Source organism: Hyperolius riggenbachi, chromosome 3 (genome assembly GCF_040937935.1).
Source record: "Hyperolius riggenbachi isolate aHypRig1 chromosome 3, aHypRig1.pri, whole genome shotgun sequence".
NCBI classification, from domain to species: domain Eukaryota; kingdom Metazoa; phylum Chordata; class Amphibia; order Anura; family Hyperoliidae; genus Hyperolius; species Hyperolius riggenbachi.
In genome coordinates, this window is record NC_090648.1 from 98,331,038 (window position 1) to 98,348,522 (window position 17,485).

At 49.9% G+C, this 17,485-nt stretch overlaps 1 protein-coding gene across 1 annotated transcript in view; it reads left to right on the forward strand.

Annotated features, from left to right (window-relative positions):
* LOC137561066 (tumor necrosis factor receptor superfamily member 23-like) overlaps positions 1–17,485 on the forward strand; it is a 64,743-nt gene that overhangs the window by 18,322 nt on the left and 28,936 nt on the right. Inside the window, exons 3-4 of the mRNA XM_068272298.1 lie at positions 6,958–7,089; positions 9,029–9,143. Of these exons, the coding sequence (XP_068128399.1) occupies positions 6,958–7,089; positions 9,029–9,143 (247 nt within the window). The remainder of the gene's footprint in view (positions 1–6,957; positions 7,090–9,028; positions 9,144–17,485) is intronic.

A 17,485-nucleotide genomic window follows, 5' to 3' on the forward strand; every position in this document is an offset into this window, starting at 1 on the left:
AACATTAATATATTTAAAATTATTTTCTTGCCTAAATTTCTTTATATTTTTCGCCAAACGCCAATACTTATACCTAAGGCATTTTTTAAGAAATTACATTCACTGATTTCAAGTTTTATCTGGGCAGGCTGTGTACCAAAGATTGGTCTTGCCACTCTACAGCTCCCAGCAGACCAGGGAGGTCTAGCACTTCCAAATATGTACCTCTATTACTGTGCTGCTGTTTTGGTCACCATAAGATGGTGGTTTTCTCAAGACAAATGCAACGCCGCAGTTGTGGTGGAGGCAGCAAGGTTGGGCTCTTACGAGAGACTAACCCTGCTGGCGTTCAGGGGCACCAGGGGAGATCCTAGATGCACGATTCCTATGTCCACCACAACCAAAATATGGAAAGACATGCTCGCCTATACAGGTAACGCGGGTAAACTCTCTCCCCACACACCACTCTGGGACAACCCCTCTCTGCTTCATTTTTCACAAATACCAGATCCAGGCTTGTGGGCCCGCCAGGGTATAAAAGCCATTCAACATATAATGGGGAATGATGGACTTTTACCTTTTAATTCCCTAAAAGTGCCTTTGATCTACCTAATAAAATGTTCTTCAGATATCTACAACTTTGCCACGCTTATAATGCTCAATTTAAGGACAGTAGGTCACTTTTGGTCTCCTGTGATATAGAGCAAACACTAATGGCAGAGGACCTGGACAAACCTCTTTCGGTAATATATTTTGGTCTTATGAATAATAATACTTATAGTCTTTCAAGATGCCAGTCCAGATGGAACGAGGAAGTTCTGGGATTGGATGACAAGGACTGGGAGGAAATCTTAGAAAACTTTGTTAAAGTACCGATATCTGCTAGAGACAGATTAATACAATTTAAATTTCTCCATCGTACTTATCTTACTCCTGTACGTATGCACAAAATCTCTACCTCCAATACTCCCAATTGTCCTAAGTGCAACGTCGATCCTGGAACTTTCTTCCATATGTTTTGGGACTGCCCTCATATATATTCATTTTGGTCTAAAATTAATGACTTAATTAATGAAATTCTGCAAACACAACTAATACTTTCTCCCCGGGCATTTCTGCTGGGACTGTTAGACGATACCCCACCGGGTAAACACCCCCAATACTTAATTAGAATCCTATGTTTTTATGGTCGTAGGGAAATTCTCCGCACCTGGAAATCCGATAAACCTCCCTCCTTTAACTACTGGAATTGTACTATCATGAAGGCCCTGCCTTTATATCGTTTAACGTATAAAAGCCGCAACTGTCCCAGTAGATTTGACAAAATCTGGGCCCCCTGGTATAACAATGTGGCAGCCCTCCCCTCTGGCCCAGAGGAATGACCTCACTAGCAAATTAGTATTCTTCTTGTTCAAATTGGGGAACTAGGTAAAACTTAGTGTCTACTAGTCCTGGTTACAGAGGCAAGCACTGGAAACTTAAATCTACTACTATCTTCACTTTTCTGTCTTAATTCTTCCCTCCCCCCTTCTTTCTCCTCTTTCTCTCCCTAATTCCTCTCAACTTTCTCTACAGTTGGCATAGCTCAAGCAACTCTGACCAACTCAGGAGAGCTAATAATGCTGGATATCCTTGCATATGTCTCAAAGACCTTAATATGTAATCCTGTTTTGTTCATACTGTATTGAATATATGTATATACTGCATAAGATGCTCACAGCTTTCCTTCCTTTATGTTTTACTTCCCATGTAATTTCATATTGTATACAACTGTAGTTCATCTAATTACTGTCCTTTTGGGTACCTGCGTGTACTTGTTTGTACGTGTTTTCATGGAACTCAATAAAATTGAATTGTTAAAAAAAAAATAATTGGTGGTCCACATATGGAATAACAGTGCTGGCACCACCGATCCACATGGAAGCCAGAAAGCAGTAATTTCGCTGATTTACAATCAAATTCCACATCAGGTGACACTGCTGTCCAATTGAACTGCAGGTTGTCACCTGGGTATGCTTCACTGTCTGGCCCGCAAAGACTTCTACATCATCTTATGTATACTCCGGCCCCCAGCAGTCTGAAGTATGTTGACCTGGATCTCGACCCAAAACGTTTGGGGATCCCTGGTTTAGAGGAAGGATAAAGAAAGCTGTCTCAGAGATTTTAGTTGTCTGTTTCCACAGTTAGGAACATATTGAGGAAATGGAAGATCACAGGCTCAGTTCAAGTTAAGGCTTGAAGTGGTAGACCAAAAAAAATCTTGGATAATCAAAAGTGACGAATGGTGAGAACAGTCAGAGTCAACCCAGAGACCAGCACCAAAGACCTACAACATTATCTTGCTGCAGATGGAGTCACTGTGCATCGTTCAAACATTCAGCGCACTTTACACAAGGAGATGCTGTATGTGAGAGTGATGCAGAGGGAGACTTTTCTACGCCCACAGCACAAAATGAGCCACTTGAGGTATGCTAAAGCACATTTGGACAAGCCAGCTTCATTTTGGAATAAGGTGAATGTGGACTGTTTAAACTAAAATTGTGTTATTTGGGCATAACAAGGGGCGTTATGTATGGAGGAAAAACAACACAGCATTCCAAGAAAAACACTTGCTACCTACAGTAAAATATGGTGGTGGTTCCATCATGTTGTGGGGCTGTGTGGCCAGTGCAGGGACTGGGAATCTTGTCCAAGTTGAGGGAAGCATGGATTCCACTCAGTATCAGCAGATTCTGGAGACCAACGTCCAGGAATCAGTGACAAAGCTGAAGCTGCCCCGGGGCTGGATCTTTCAACAAGACAACATCCCTAAACACTGCTCAAAATCCACTAAGGCATTAATGCAGAGGAACAAGTACAACATTCTGGAATGGCCATCTCAGTCCCCAGACCTGAATATATTGTAATTGAAAATCTGTGGTGTGAGTTAAAGAGAGCTGTCCATGAACCTGAATGAAGCAGAGATGTTTTGTAAAGAGGAATGGTCCAAAATACCTTCAACCAGAATCCAGACTCTCATTGGAACCTATAGGAAGCGTTTAGAGGCTGTAATTTCTGCAAACGGAGGATCTACTAAATATTGTTTTTATTTTTTTTAGTGGTGCCCAAATTTATGCACCTGCCTAATTTTGTTTAAACAATTATTGCACACTTTCTGTAAATCCAGTAAACTTAATTTCACTTCTCAAATATCACTGTGTTTGTCTCCTATATGATATATTTAACTGGCATTTTTTCGTAACAACCAACGATTTATACAGGAAAATCATGACGATCAACAAGGTTGCCCAAACTTTTGCATCCCACTGTAGCATTGAAGGGGTCCGGCCCTGCCCTTGGCATCTAATTCAGGTGGGAGCTAGGAAGGCGGTAATAAGCAGCCATTACCTACATTTTGCATTAGGCTGTGCTGTAAAAAAAAAGCATTCACGCAGCTGCTTTGAGAACTAATTGAAGATAACAGATCTTCACAGGACTGTTCGCTGCCCTATGAGCATAAAGGGGCCTGCTGAAGACTTTGCAGTTTGCAGTCCTGTGCTCGACTGTGCAAGGGCAGGAGACACAGACTGCTCAGCTGTCTGGGGTAGGAGCATGGACAGCAGTTTCGGGGAGGTGCGTGGACTGGGGGAGGAGTGTGGACAGCAGTCTGGGGGAGGAGCATAGACAGCAGTCTGGGGGAGGAGCATGGACAGCAGTCTGGAGGAAGAGTGTGGACAGCAGTCTGGAGGAAGAGTGTGGACAGCAGTCTGGAGGAAGAGTGTGGACAGCAGTCTGGAGGAAGAGTGTGGACAGCAGTCTAGGAAGAGTGTGGACAGCCGTTTAGGGGAGGAGTGTGGATAGCAGTTTGAGGGAGGAGTGTGGACAGCAGTCTGGGGAAGAAGCATGGATAGCAGTCTAGGGGAAGACCATGGACAGCAGTCTGGGGGAGGAGCATAGACAGCAGTCTGGGGGAGGAGCATGGACAGCAGTCTGGAGGAAGAGTGTGGACAGCAGTCTGGAGGAAGAGTGTGGACAGCAGTCTGGAGGAAGAGTGTGGACAGCAGTCTGGAGGAAGAGTGTGGACAGCAGTCTAGGAAGAGTGTGGACAGCCGTTTAGGGGAGGAGTGTGGATAGCAGTTTGAGGGAGGAGTGTGGACAGCAGTCTGGGGAAGAAGCATGGATAGCAGTCTAGGGGAAGACCATGGACAGCAGTCTGGGGGAAGAGTGTGGACAGCAGTCTGGGGGAGGAGTGTGGACAGCAGTTTGGGGGAGGAGTGTGGACAGGTTTCTTGGGAGAAGCATGGACAGCAGTCTGGGGGCGGAGTGTGGACAGCAGTTTGGGGGAGGCTCATAGCCTGGGAGGAGCGTGGGCAGCAGTCTGGGGAGGAGCATGGACAGCAGTCTGGGGGAGGAGCATGAACAGCAGTCTGGGGGAGGAGCATGGACAGCAGTCTGGGGGAGGAATGTGCAACAGCGTTCTGGAGGAGGAGTGTGCATTGAAAACACTAGCATTACTTGCACATATTTCCAAATACTGGTTAAGTCATGGCAATTACATCTAACTTACTGAGAAGCTGATGGTCCGACTCCAACAAGTAGGACATGCATTGCAGTACAAAACTGTTACGCTGAGTAGAAGGCTGTATAGGCTTTCACAAATGTCTTTTTCTTTGTAACTTCAACTTTGCAAATGGATTTCTCATTGATCTTGTGACTACAGTCCACTTTATTGCCTGAAGCTCGATAAAAAAAAAGTCAGAATGTCAGATACTCAGTCACCTATGAAGAGGGAAGGCTCTGCATCTTATAGAGCCTTCCTGGTCCTCTCTTGGTGTCCTCGTTCCTCTGCTGTCATGCGTTCAAATTTGAAACCTCCAGGAGTCCTTGGAAGGCTTTGGAAGCACTTGTGTCCCCGAATGCTTCCAAAAATGGGTGGCTTTGCACTGCACATTCACAAGTGCACGCTTTCGCATGCACACAGTATGGAGCGTGAGCGCCTGTCTTCAGTAGCACTTGGGGGGACACAAGGTGCTTTTGAAGCCTTTCCCAAGATCCCTGAAGACTTATTTGACCAGTTGGTCTAATAATTGCAAAGGGGGACGACAGAGGTGGACCGATGGCACGGAGAGAGGACCAGGATGGTTCCATAGGATCCGGCGTCTTTCCTCCATAGGTGAGTATGTAACTTTTTTATGTTGGGTTCAGTACCACATTGATTAATCCTATTTATGCTTTCTAGATTCCTGCTATTATCAATGGAATAATTGTCATTCATGAATAGTGTTGGCTACTCTTGTGGCAGCTCTATACCTTTATGCAGCACTGGCGCCATTCAGGCAAGGTGCAGTAGGCTGCACTCACAACTTATCAAAAAAAATGGTGTAATGGACAACTAAAGTGAGAGAGATATGGAGGCTGCCATATTTATTTCCTTTTAAACAATACTAGTTGCCTGGCAGCCCTGCTGATCTATTTGTCTGCAGTCGTGTCTGAATCACACCAGAAACAAGCATGCATCCAATCATATCAGATCTGTCAATAATGTCAGAAACCCCTGATCTGCTGCATGCTTGTTCAGGGCCTATGGCTGAAAGAATTAGATGCAGAGGATCAGCAGGACTGCCAGGCAACTGGTATTGCTTAAAAGGAAATAAATATGGCAGCCTCCCACTCAGGCCCGGCCCGCTCATGAGGCGGGGTGAAACTTTTGCCTCAGGCGGCATCTTTCTAGGGGCGGCACCCGCCCGTCCTTGGATGCGGGGAGCCGGCCGCCGAGCTGGAGGGGTAGCGGGCAGGACGGGGGTATTGGGCCTAGCGGCGGGGAGGGGGGTCGGACCCCCCCCTCCCTCGCCTGGGTCCCCCGATCTGCGCTCCCCTCCAGCCTTACATAGTGAAGCAGCCAGCCGTTACTCGTAAGAGGCACGGGCGGGGAGGACTCACCTCTTCCTCGTTCCAGCATGCGCTCCACTGACGTCACTTCCTGCAACGCTGCAGGAAGTGACGTCAGTGGAGCGCACGCTTGGAAGAGGTGAGTCCTCCCCGCCCGTGCATCGTACGAGTAGCGGCTGGCTGCTTCACTATGTAAGGCTGGAGGGGAGCGCAGATCGGGGGACCCAGGCGAGGGAGGGGGGGGTCCGACCCCCCTCCCCGCCGCTAGGCCCAATACCCCCGTCCTGCCCGCTACCCCTCCAGCTCGGCGGCCCCCCTCCCCACGGGGGGGGGGGGGGGTTCTGCAGCAGCAATTTTTTAGAAATTTGCCTCAGGCGGCAAAAAGTGTAGGGCCGGCCCTGCTCCCACTTCAGTTACCCTTTAACTACTTGAGGACCCTGGGCTTAAACCCCCCTAGTGACCAGGCCATTTTTTACAAAATAGGCCATTACAGCTTTAAGGCTTCGCTGCAGGGCCGTACAACTCGGCACACAAGTGATACCCCCCCCCCCCTTTTCTGCCTATCAACAGAGCTCTCTGTTGGTGGGCTGTTATCGCTCCCCAAACGTTTATTTTTTTAAATAAATATTGAATTGTTTTTTTTTTAAATAAATAAAGTATTTTTTAAATTATTTTCTTCCCCAACCCTCCCTCCCCCCGCCAGCCAATCAGCGTGATCGGCTGTCATAGGCTTCAGCCTATGACAGCGGATCGCTTCCCTGCTGCTCAGTGGGACAGCGTCACACCACTGTCCCCAATATAGCGCTGCCGTAGATCGCAGCGCTGTATTATGTACATCTAACAGTCTCCTAGTGGCAATTGCTGCTGTGAGATTGATGATGTAGCGGAGCTCTGTCATTCAAGTGGGGACGCGCACGATCCCCAGCAAAATACGCCCTCAGGACAGCACCCCGATCGGCATTAGGCGTTCCTGGGGCTGCCGCTCCACTCACGCCCATTGGCGTGAGGCGGACGTATAGCTGTTAAAGTGGAGATTAAAAAAAACAAAACTTGGCTGTAAGGAAGCCACTTATGGTCTTCATTCTACACGCTTGTCTGCTTTACTTGCAGGAACCTATGTGAAGAAAGACTGTATAAGTACAAACACGCAGGGAGTCTGTGCCCAGTGTAAGCCAGGATCTACCTACAGCGAGTTCCTGACTGGACTACAACAGTGTCTGGCCTGTACCAAGTGTGCGGCAGGTAGGTGACTTTCATGTTGGACCCCAGCCCCCCTTTTTTGGACAAAGTGACAAAACAAAAAGGGCTTCCTCAGTTAATCAGAAACAGTTACAAGAAACTTGCAATCCTTATTGCATATGTGATAACAGGGGGGTGATCACCAGAGCTATTATTAGGCGTACATGCGAAAAGGGCACCTGGAAATTTGGGCACCCAAAATATTGGCTAGTAGTACATGTAGTAGTAGTAAATGTACAGATATGCTATTTTGAAGTCCAAATTACGATAGTAAAGTATCGGTGAGGCACTTGAGTTTAGTGGTGCGATGCATTGCGCTATACCACTCCGTACATACCAGTTAACTGCACCTGTGTGACTGCACATTGTATTACTCAAGTCAGTGCATACCTTTCACCTCATCTCCCCGATATGGACAAAGCTGACAAAACAAGTAGAGGCAGAGGTAGAGGCAGACCCAGAGGAAGGCCACCTGGCAGGTCTGTGCGAGGTCGTGGTGATGTGATTTTGTGCGGCCCTGGACCAAAGTACAGTGCTCAGAAGAAGGCACGTCCCATCAACTCCCAAGATTGTCAGGACATGGTTGACTATTTAACACAGAACACCTCATCTTCTGCAGCCACTAGTGCTACTCCAAGTACCACATCTGCTACATTTGACAGTTCGCAGGAGTTATTTGGTGGGGAAATCACTGATGCTCAGCCATTATTGTTACAACCAGATGAAGGCGCTAAGCAAGTTACACCACCTCATATGTCTGAGTTAGGTGACACTATGGACGTAACGTGTGAGGAGGAGGATGATGAAGTACCTGCTGTTGGTGAAGTTTTGGAGGTGTCTGAGACAAGCAAAGCTGGGCAGGATGATTATGATGATGACGATGATATGGATGCCACGTATGTTTTCAATAGAGGAGATGAACAGGGGGATAGTTCAGAGGGGAAGTCAGAGAGAAGTAGGAGGAGACGAGTTCCTGAAAGAAGCAGGGGGAGCTCGTCGTCAGAAACAACTGGTGGCAGTGTCCAGCGCCATGTATCGCCACCTATGTACAGCCAGCCAACATGCCCTTCAACGTCAGCTGCTGATGCCACCATAGTGCCGTCACCCCAGGGGGGCTCAGCGGTTTGGAATTTTTTTAATTAACGCTGCTTTGCGTCCAATCCAGATTTTTCCCCGGGACTTTTGGCGTCTATCCCACTCCGCCATGCCCCCCTCCAGGTGTTAGACCCCTTGAAACATCTTTTCCATCACTTTTGTGGCCAGCATATTGCGGTTCGCGAAAGTTCGTGCGAACCGAACTTTCGCGGAAGTTCGCGAACCCGGTTCACGAACCGGAAATCTGAGGTTTGGGCCATCTCTAAACCTAAACCTATTCTTACACAGAACCCCCTCTCTACCTATGCCTAACCCTGACCACACCCCTGACGATGCCTAACCTTAACCCCCAACCCTGATGCCTAACCGTAAAATTCCCTACAACACGCCGAACCTTAACCCTCCACCAACCACACCCCTCTGGACAGGCCGAATTACCGGGCCACATTGCAGAGAATCCAGGAGGCAGAGGAGGACAGAGAGGGACCAATGAGCCTAAACAGGGTTGGAGGAAGCCCCAGGTATGTATATTTTTTATATTTATTTTAGATCTCAGGTTTTCTTTAAGTTTTCTCCTAGGTGATAGTTTCACGCTTTAGCAATAAAATGCCTTTTAAGCCACCAGCAAGCAAGAAAATTTTCACCTACTTTTTGGGCACTTTTCAAGTTGCTCCTAGTAGAAAACTTAGGAGAAAAGATGAATTGATTAAGGGCCAATATCTATGGATGGCAGGTTGGCCATGACCAGAGCTGCTGTTACTAGTCTACCATCTGCAGATAAAAGTCTATGGGTACCAGTAATAATGCTTGTTATTTGCTGATGTGATTTTCAATGTTACACCTACAGATCAGGAAGAACTCTCTCCTTGTAACATCACTAAGAATACAATGTGTAGCTGCAAGAGCGGAACCTATTGTCCTGGAGGGCATCCATGTGCCAAGTGCCTGCCCTGTACAGCAAAGTAAGGGACTCAGGGGTGAGCCTGGGGTGCCTGGCACCTGGGTGCAAGATTTTCTCTGGCGCCTATGGGAGTGGTTAAATTAACCACGCCCAACCACATAACCACACCCATGTCCTTCCTAATCACACCCACACCTTCCACCTCTTTACGCATGCATGTGATACCCCATTCCTACCCCTCTTCCATGGGCTTGCTCCTGGCTGGCTTTGGCTTCCTGCGAGTGACAGTCTGCTAGTCTCTGGACTGACTCAGGCTGAGAGGCTCTGCGAGTGCGACGCAGTCACACACTGCGTATTTATGGCTGCCTGCGGCCACCCTACTCTCGCTCGCTGACGTCGGCTCCTCCCCCCTGCCAAGCCCAAGGTGGGCTGCCTGTATCTTTCCCGTTGCACCACACAGCCTGCCAGTGTTGCCAACCTTTCACGTTATTTTTTACTGACAAATACCTAAAAATTTACTGACAAAAGATTTTTACTGACAAAAATTCCCCACTAAATGCACATAAGAGACAGCTTTTCCCCATGTAAATGCACATAACGAGAGACTGCTTTTCCCCATGTAAATGCACATAACGAGAGACTGCTTTTCCCCATGTAAATGCACATAACGAGAGACTGCTTTTCCCCATGTAAATGCACATAACGAGAGACTGCTTTTCCCCATGTAAATGCACATAACGAGAGACTGCTTTTCACCAGCAAATGCACATAACAAGAGACTGCTTTTCACCAGCAAATGCACATAACAAGAGACTGCTTTTCACCAGCAAATGCACATAACAAGAGACTGCTTTTCACCAGCAAATTCACATAACAAGAGACTGCTTTTCACCAGCAAATGCACATAATGACAAACAGCCAGTGTCCCCAGGATATGTAGCCAGGGGGTATATGTGCCCGGGATAGGTAGCCAGGGGGTATATGTGCCCGGGATAGGTAGCCAGGGGGTATATGTGCCCGGGATAGGTAGCCAGGGGGTATATGTGCCCGGGATAGGTAGCCAGGGGGTATATGTGCCCGGGATAGGTAGCCAGGGGGTATATGTGCCCGGGATAGGTAGCCAGGGGGTATATGTGCCCAGGATAGGTAGCCAGGGGGTATATGTGCCCAGGATAGGTAGCCAGGGGGTATATGTGCCCAGGATAGGTAGCCAGGGGGTATATGTGCCCAGGATAGGTAGCCAGGGGGTATATGTGCCCAGGATAGGTAGCCAGGGGGTATATGTGCCCAGGATAGGTAGCCAGGGGGTATATGTGCCCAGGATAGGTAGCCAGGGGGTATATGTGCCCAGGATAGGTAGCCAGGGGGTATATGTGCCCAGGATAGGTAGCCAGGGGGTATATGTGCCCAGGATAGGTAGCCAGGGGGTATATGTGCCCAGGATAGGTAGCCAGGGGGTATATGTGCCCAGGATAGGTAGCCAGGGGGTATATGTGCCCAGGATAGGTAGCCAGAGGGTAATATGTGCCCAGGATAGGTAGCCAGGGGGTAATATGTGCCCAGGATAGGTAGCCAGGGGGTAATATGTGCCCAGGATAGGTAGCCAGGGGGTAATATGTGCCCAGGATAGGTAGCCAGGGGGTAATATGTGCCCAGGATAGGTAGCCAGGGGGTAATATGTGCCCAGGATAGGTAGCCAGGGGGTAATATGTGCCCAGGATAGGTAGCCAGGGGGTAATATGTGCCCAGGATAGGTAGCCAGGGGGTAATATGTGCCCAGGATAGGTAGCCAGGGGGTAATATGTGCCCAGGATAGGTAGCCAGGGGGTAATATGTGCCCAGGATAGGTAGCCAGGGGGTAATATGTGCCCAGGATAGGTAGCCAGGGGGTATATGTGCCCAGGATAGGTAGCCAGGGGGTATATGTGCCCAGGATAGGTAGCCAGGGGGTATATGTGCCCAGGATAGGTAGCCAGGGGGTATATGTGCCCAGGATAGGTAGCCAGGGGGTATATGTGCCCAGGATAGGTAGCCAGGGGGTATTATGTGCCCAGGATAGGTAGCCAGGGGGTAATATGTGCCCAGGATAGGTAGCCAGGGGGTATATGTGCCCAGGATAGGTAGCCAGGGGGTATATGTGCCCAGGATAGGTAGCCAGGGGGTATATGTGCCCAGGATAGGTAGCCAGGGGGTATATGTGCCCAGGATAGGTAGCCAGGGGGTATATGTGCCCAGGATAGGTAGCCAGGGGGTATATGTGCCCAGGATAGGTAGCCAGGGGGTATATGTGCCCAGGATAGGTAGCCAGGGGGTAATATGTGCCCAGGATAGGTAGCCAGGGGGTAATATGTGCCCAGGATAGGTAGCCAGGGGGTAATATGTGCCCAGGATAGGTAGCCAGGGGGTAATATGTGCCCAGGATAGGTAGCCAGGGGGTAATATGTGCCCAGGATAGGTAGCCAGGGGGTAATATGTGCCCAGGATAGGTAGCCAGGGGGTAATATGTGCCCAGGATAGGTAGCCAGGGGGTAATATGTGCCCAGGATAGGTAGCCAGGGGGTAATATGTGCCCAGGATAGGTAGCCAGGGGGTAATATGTGCCCAGGATAGGTAGCCAGGGGGTATATGTGCCCAGGATAGGTAGCCAGGGGGTATATGTGCCCAGGATAGGTAGCCAGGGGGTATATGTGCCCAGGATAGGTAGCCAGGGGGTATATGTGCCCAGGATAGGTAGCCAGGGGGTATATGTGCCCAGGATAGGTAGCCAGGGGGTATTATGTGCCCAGGATAGGTAGCCAGGGGGTAATATGTGCCCAGGATAGGTAGCCAGGGGCTATATGTGCCCAGGATAGGTAGCCAGGGGGTAATATGTGCCCAGGATAGGTAGCCAGGGGGTATAGGGTCCCCGTTTAGGTAGTGACAGGAGCGCACCCCACCCTCCCCTCCCGCCGCTGCTGCCTCTGCCGCCGCCGCTCCCTCCTCACCTTGCAGCAGCTTCAGACCTCAATCAGCGGGCGACCCGACCAGTAAGAAGGCGCCAGGCGCACCCGCTCTATATGCGGAAGTGATGTCACTTCCGCATATCAGTGCGGCGTGCTAGGTCCTAGCGCCCGCCCGCCTGATCGAGGTCTGATGCAGCGCCGGCGGCTAGAGGGAGGAAGGGAGCGAGCGAGCGGCGGCCACAGGGGGAGAGCGGCGGCCGGGCGGCGCCTCTCAGAGGCAGGCGCCTGGGTGCCTTGCACCCGCAGCACCCGCCCAGGCTCGGCCCTGAAGGGACTGCTGCTTATATCTACTTACTAAGACCAAGTGCTACTAAACAGACACAATAAGGGAATGGTCATTCTTGTAATGTGAAAAAAACCACGCATATCATTTTACTTCACACCTTCTGTCAGAACCCGGCCTTACGGTAAGCCAGCAGAGACAGGAAGACCTCATGGTTTTTAATCAAATTGAGAGGAGTAGCAGCATTATTCAAGGGTAAAACAAGGCTGTTGCCTCAACCACAACTTAGGAAGTGTAAATTCTCTGCTTAGTACACAGAAGACTAACTTATTAAATAAATAAATTCCTGCTCCTCTCATGGATCCCTTGTTCCAGCGCTGTCCCCCCCCCCTCCCCCACCACAGCAACATTCGACCACTAGATTGAATACTGCTCTTTGCCGCCGCAGGTGGATTGGGAAGTCTTCCGGAGCCCGAGTGTTCCCGAGGACAGGCGGCTCCGTAATGCGCCTGGGTGAGCGCGCTCACTCATGCATGTGCAGTACAGAGCGGCCTGTCTTTGGGAGCAATTGGCTCCCAGAGACTTCCGAAGACTGCTACAGTGGGGGATTCAAACAGGGGAGCCAGCGCTGCAACGAGAGGATTGTGAGCGGAGCTATACGGCTCTATAGGACCCAGAGCCTTACCTCTCCTTAGGTATCTGATTTTTTTTTTTACTGGTTCCCATTAGCTTTAAGATGGCTACCATGTCCTATGTATGTCCTGAATACCATCACACCTAGCACATTTGTCACTGCTACATTGCGCGTGTTTTCATACAGTAGCTAATAATAGCATATAAGATAATGTGAGTGTGCTCAGCAGAGCTCGAATATTCGAGTAGCTCGAATATTCGAGCTCTTTTTCAGCTATTCGAGCTCGGTATTCGAGCTCCGAATAGCTGCAGCTATTCGAATGGGCTATTCGAGTAAACGCGAATAGCCCATTCACTATTCGAGCTATTCGAGCAAACGGCGCTATTCGAGCTCGGGTACCGAGCTCGAATAGCGTCATAGCCCAGATTGATGTCCTTAGAGCCAATCAGAGGGCTCCCAGGCCCTCTGACGGCAACCAATCACAGAGGGGGACCCTGGCCAGCCCCTACCCTATAAATAGCGGCCGCCATGTTAGGTTTCTCCGTCCTTGCCTGAGACTGAGGGATGCATTAAAAGGGAAATAAAAACTCGAGATGCTAGCATAATATTGCCCCTGTTTAACTCTCTAGTAAGGCCACATCTGGAATATGGAATTCAGTTCTGGGCACCACATTACAAAAAAGATATTGCAGTTTTAGAGCAGGTGCAGAGAGGAGCTACAAAATTGATACGTGGGATGGAAGGTCTCGCTTACCAAGAAAGGTTAGATAAACTGGGTTTATTTAGTCTAGAGAAAAGACGCCTTAGAGGAGATCTAATTAACATGTATAAATACATTAGAGGGCAATATAATAGCTTGGCGGATGAGCTTTTTGTCCCTAGGCCTTCTCAAAGGACTAGAGGACATGAGCTGCGCATGGAGGAAAAACGTTTTAGCCATTTATTTAGGAAAGGGTTCTTTACAGTAAGAGTGGTTAAGATGTGGAATGCATTGCCACAGGAAGTCGTTATGGCAAACTCTATACCTGCATTTAAAGGGGGCTTAGATGCTTTCCTTGCGTTGAAAGACATCCATGGCTACAATTACTAGGTTATGCCTAATGATGTTGATCCAGGGATTTTATCTGATTGCCATCTGGAGTCAGGAAGGAATTTTTCCCATTTGGGGCTAATTGGACCATGCCTGGTGGGGTTTTTTTCGCCTTCCTCTGGATCAACAGGAGTATGTGGGGGACGGGCTGGAGTTGTACTTTGTACTGGTTGAACTCGATGGACGTATGTCTTTTTTCAGCCAAAATAACTATGTAACTATGTAACTTGCATAGAGAGAGAGTTGCTCCTTTGTGCTTTGGCTTAGCAAGAGCTCTATTGTGGTCATTTACCTAGCGTTTTTGCTCACATACACCTCCTATACACACCTATATTGTTGTTAGTTAGATAGACATTGTATTTTAGTTAGTAGCTTTTGTGTTACATAGACAGAGACAGCTGCTGCAGGCAAGCTTACAGCTTTAGGCCTCAGGGCCTGCCTGTGTGGGCAGCTGTTCTCTCCTGTCCTCTGTTAGTATATTTCTCTCATCTATACCAGTATTTCTGCTGTCCTTTACTACTGATTGATTCTGTATTTAGTATTGTAGTTATACTGTACTAGGACACTCACTGTCACTGTTCATAGGCTAAGGCTAAGGCTACTAGCTCCTGCGTGTGTGCACTCACTGTCTTGTACACACACACTCTATTTCCTTCTGATTACTGATTGATTATTGTAATTAGTTGTACTTACTGTTACTACGTACTTACTCTTACTGTACTAGGAGTCTAGGACACTCAGTCACTGTTCATAGGCTACTAGCTCCTGCGTGTGTGCACTCACTCACTGTCTGTGTACTGTAGTGTACACACACACTCTATTTCCTTCTGATTACTGATTGATTATTGTAATTAGTTGTACTTACTGTTATTACTTACTCTTACTGTACTAGGAGTCTAGGACACTCAGTCACTGTTCATAGGCTACTAGCTCCTGCGTGTGTGCACTCACTCACTGTCTGTGTACTGTAGTGTACACACACACTCTATTTCCTTCTGATTACTGATTGATTATTGTAATTAGTTGTACTTACTGTTACTACTTACTCTTACTGTACTATAGGAGTCTAGGACACTCAGTCACTGTTCATAGGCTACTAGCTCCTGCGTGTGTTTGCGCGTGCGTGCACTCACTGTCTGTAGTGTACACACACTAAATTTACTTGTGATTACTACTGATTATTGTAACTTCTAGTTGTACTTCCTGACTGTTACTACTTACTTACTGTACTAGGGACACTCACTCAGTCACTGTTCATAGGCTAGCTCCTGCGCGTGTTTGCGCGTGCGTGCACTCACTGTCTGTAGTGTACACACACTAAATTTCCTTGTGATTACTACTGATTATTGTAACTTCTAGTTGTACTTCCTGACTGTTACTACTTACTTACTGTACTAGGGACACTCACTCAGTCACCTCACCCACCAACCCACTCCATTAAAGTACCCCACTTTTAACCCGCCCTTTTAAAAAACTTTTGTCTTTACGCCCAAAACATCGAAGATGTCTGGAAGTGGCAGCCAGCGCGGTTTGGGCAAGGGGAAGGGCAGCAAGGGAATCAGGAGGAGAGGGAGCAGCATTGTGGCAGGCCGCGGCCGCGCCACCATGCACAGTTCCGCAGCAGCAGCAGCGTCAGTGGCTAACATTCCTCCCATAGCCACTGGCCGTGGACGCCTTGGGCGCCGCCCAGCAGGAGCATCTGCAACTCACGCTGCAGAGACACAGCAGCAGCAGCGTGTAGCACCTGCTCCGATTTTCCTCCAGCCGGGTCGGAAACGTCCCATTGAGGAAAAGCATGCAGACACTGTGGTGCAACTCATGACGGAGGATGAGCAGCCCGCCATCAGCTCTGCATCCGAGGCCTCCACCCTCACCACCACCACCCCTGTTCGCAGCAGCCGCCCAGCAGGGTCTGGGGAGGAGGCCAGTTCACCGTCACAAGTTGGCGACCTGTCACTCAGCAGTATTTTTACCCCAGGCACCATCAGGGTATTGTCTGCTGTTGTTGGCGATTTGGAGGAGGAGATGCTGATGGGCACTTTGGGGGATGAGGGATTGGACAGCAAGACTGTGGCGACAGTCAAGCAGCCCATCCATGCATCAGGAGAGGAGTTTGGGGGGTCATCATCCCAGCAGGACATGTTTCAGGAGGGGGAGGATGATGATGACCCGGTGACAGACAGAGACTGGGTGCCACCACCTCCAGGGGATGTCGTCCTCAGCAGCTCTGAGGAGGAGGAGGAGGAGGATGCGCTTGTGGGCCTTGCAAGGAGGCGCATCATTGCAAGCATTGGCAGCAGTAGGCAGGTCCCACAGCCTCCTGGTGTCTCAGGCTCAGCAGCAGCAGCAGCAGCATCTGCCAGTACCACCACCAGCCGCACCCAAGCCCCCCCCCCCAACCACCACAGGGAGACAGGCGGCAGCAGCGCTTCCATGCCGTAGGGGGATGTTTCTGTCACCAATCTGGCGATTTTTCACCATGCCCACTGTGTACAGCAAGTACGCCACTTGCAACCACTGTCAGCGGAAGTTGAGCAGAGGTGCAGACCCCTTAAAGTTCAGCACCAGCTCGCTCATCAACCACCTTGCTGCGAAACATTTCCACCAGCATGAGGAGTTCCAGAGGCTGAAGGCATCTGGTGCTGGCAGTGGCACCACACCCATCACTGCACAGCCTTCAGCTGCAGCAGCAGCAGCAACAGCAGCCACCCGCCCTCCTGCTCCTCCAGCAGCACCAGCAGGAGTGTGGAAACGCACTGCTCCTCCCCCCTCTGCAACTCCTGCCGCCGACACTGAGGCCTGTTCTGGCAGCCAGTCCTCAGTGGCCTCCTCCGCTGTGTCTGCTGATTCCCGTGCCAGCAAAAGGCCACGCCAGAGCCTTTTGAGCGAGTCCTTCCAGGGGGTGGTTAGGGCTCTGCCTCCCAGCAGCCGTCGCGTGCGGCAGCTGAACGGCTTGCTGGCACGGGCCATGTGCTCCCAACTCCTGCCGTACACGCTCGTGCAGGAGGGGAGCGACATTCGTGCGCTGCTTGCTTGCGCAGCCCCAGACTGGCAGCTCCCCAGCAGACACTTCTTTGCCCGCAAGGCCATTCCTGCACTGCACCGCTTTGTGATGGCCAATGTGGAGCGAGGGCTGGAGCACGCGGTTGGTGAAAGGGTCCACGTCACCATGGACTCCTGGAGCAGCCGCTTCGGGACAGGCCGCTACCTGTCCTTCACTGTCCACTGGGTCAGCTTGGTGGAAGGGGGTGAGGATGGGAGAGCAGCAGCGGGCACAGCAGCAGCAACACAGTGGGTGGTGCCACCCCGCAGGGTCAGGGGAACTGCAGCAGGTTCCTCCGATCCTCTGCCATCCTCCGGCACACCTGGCCAAACCCCCCGCCTCAGCAGCAGCGTGAAGGCCCGCCACTGCCAAGCGCTGCTGCACTTGGTCAGCCTTGGGAAGACCAAGCTG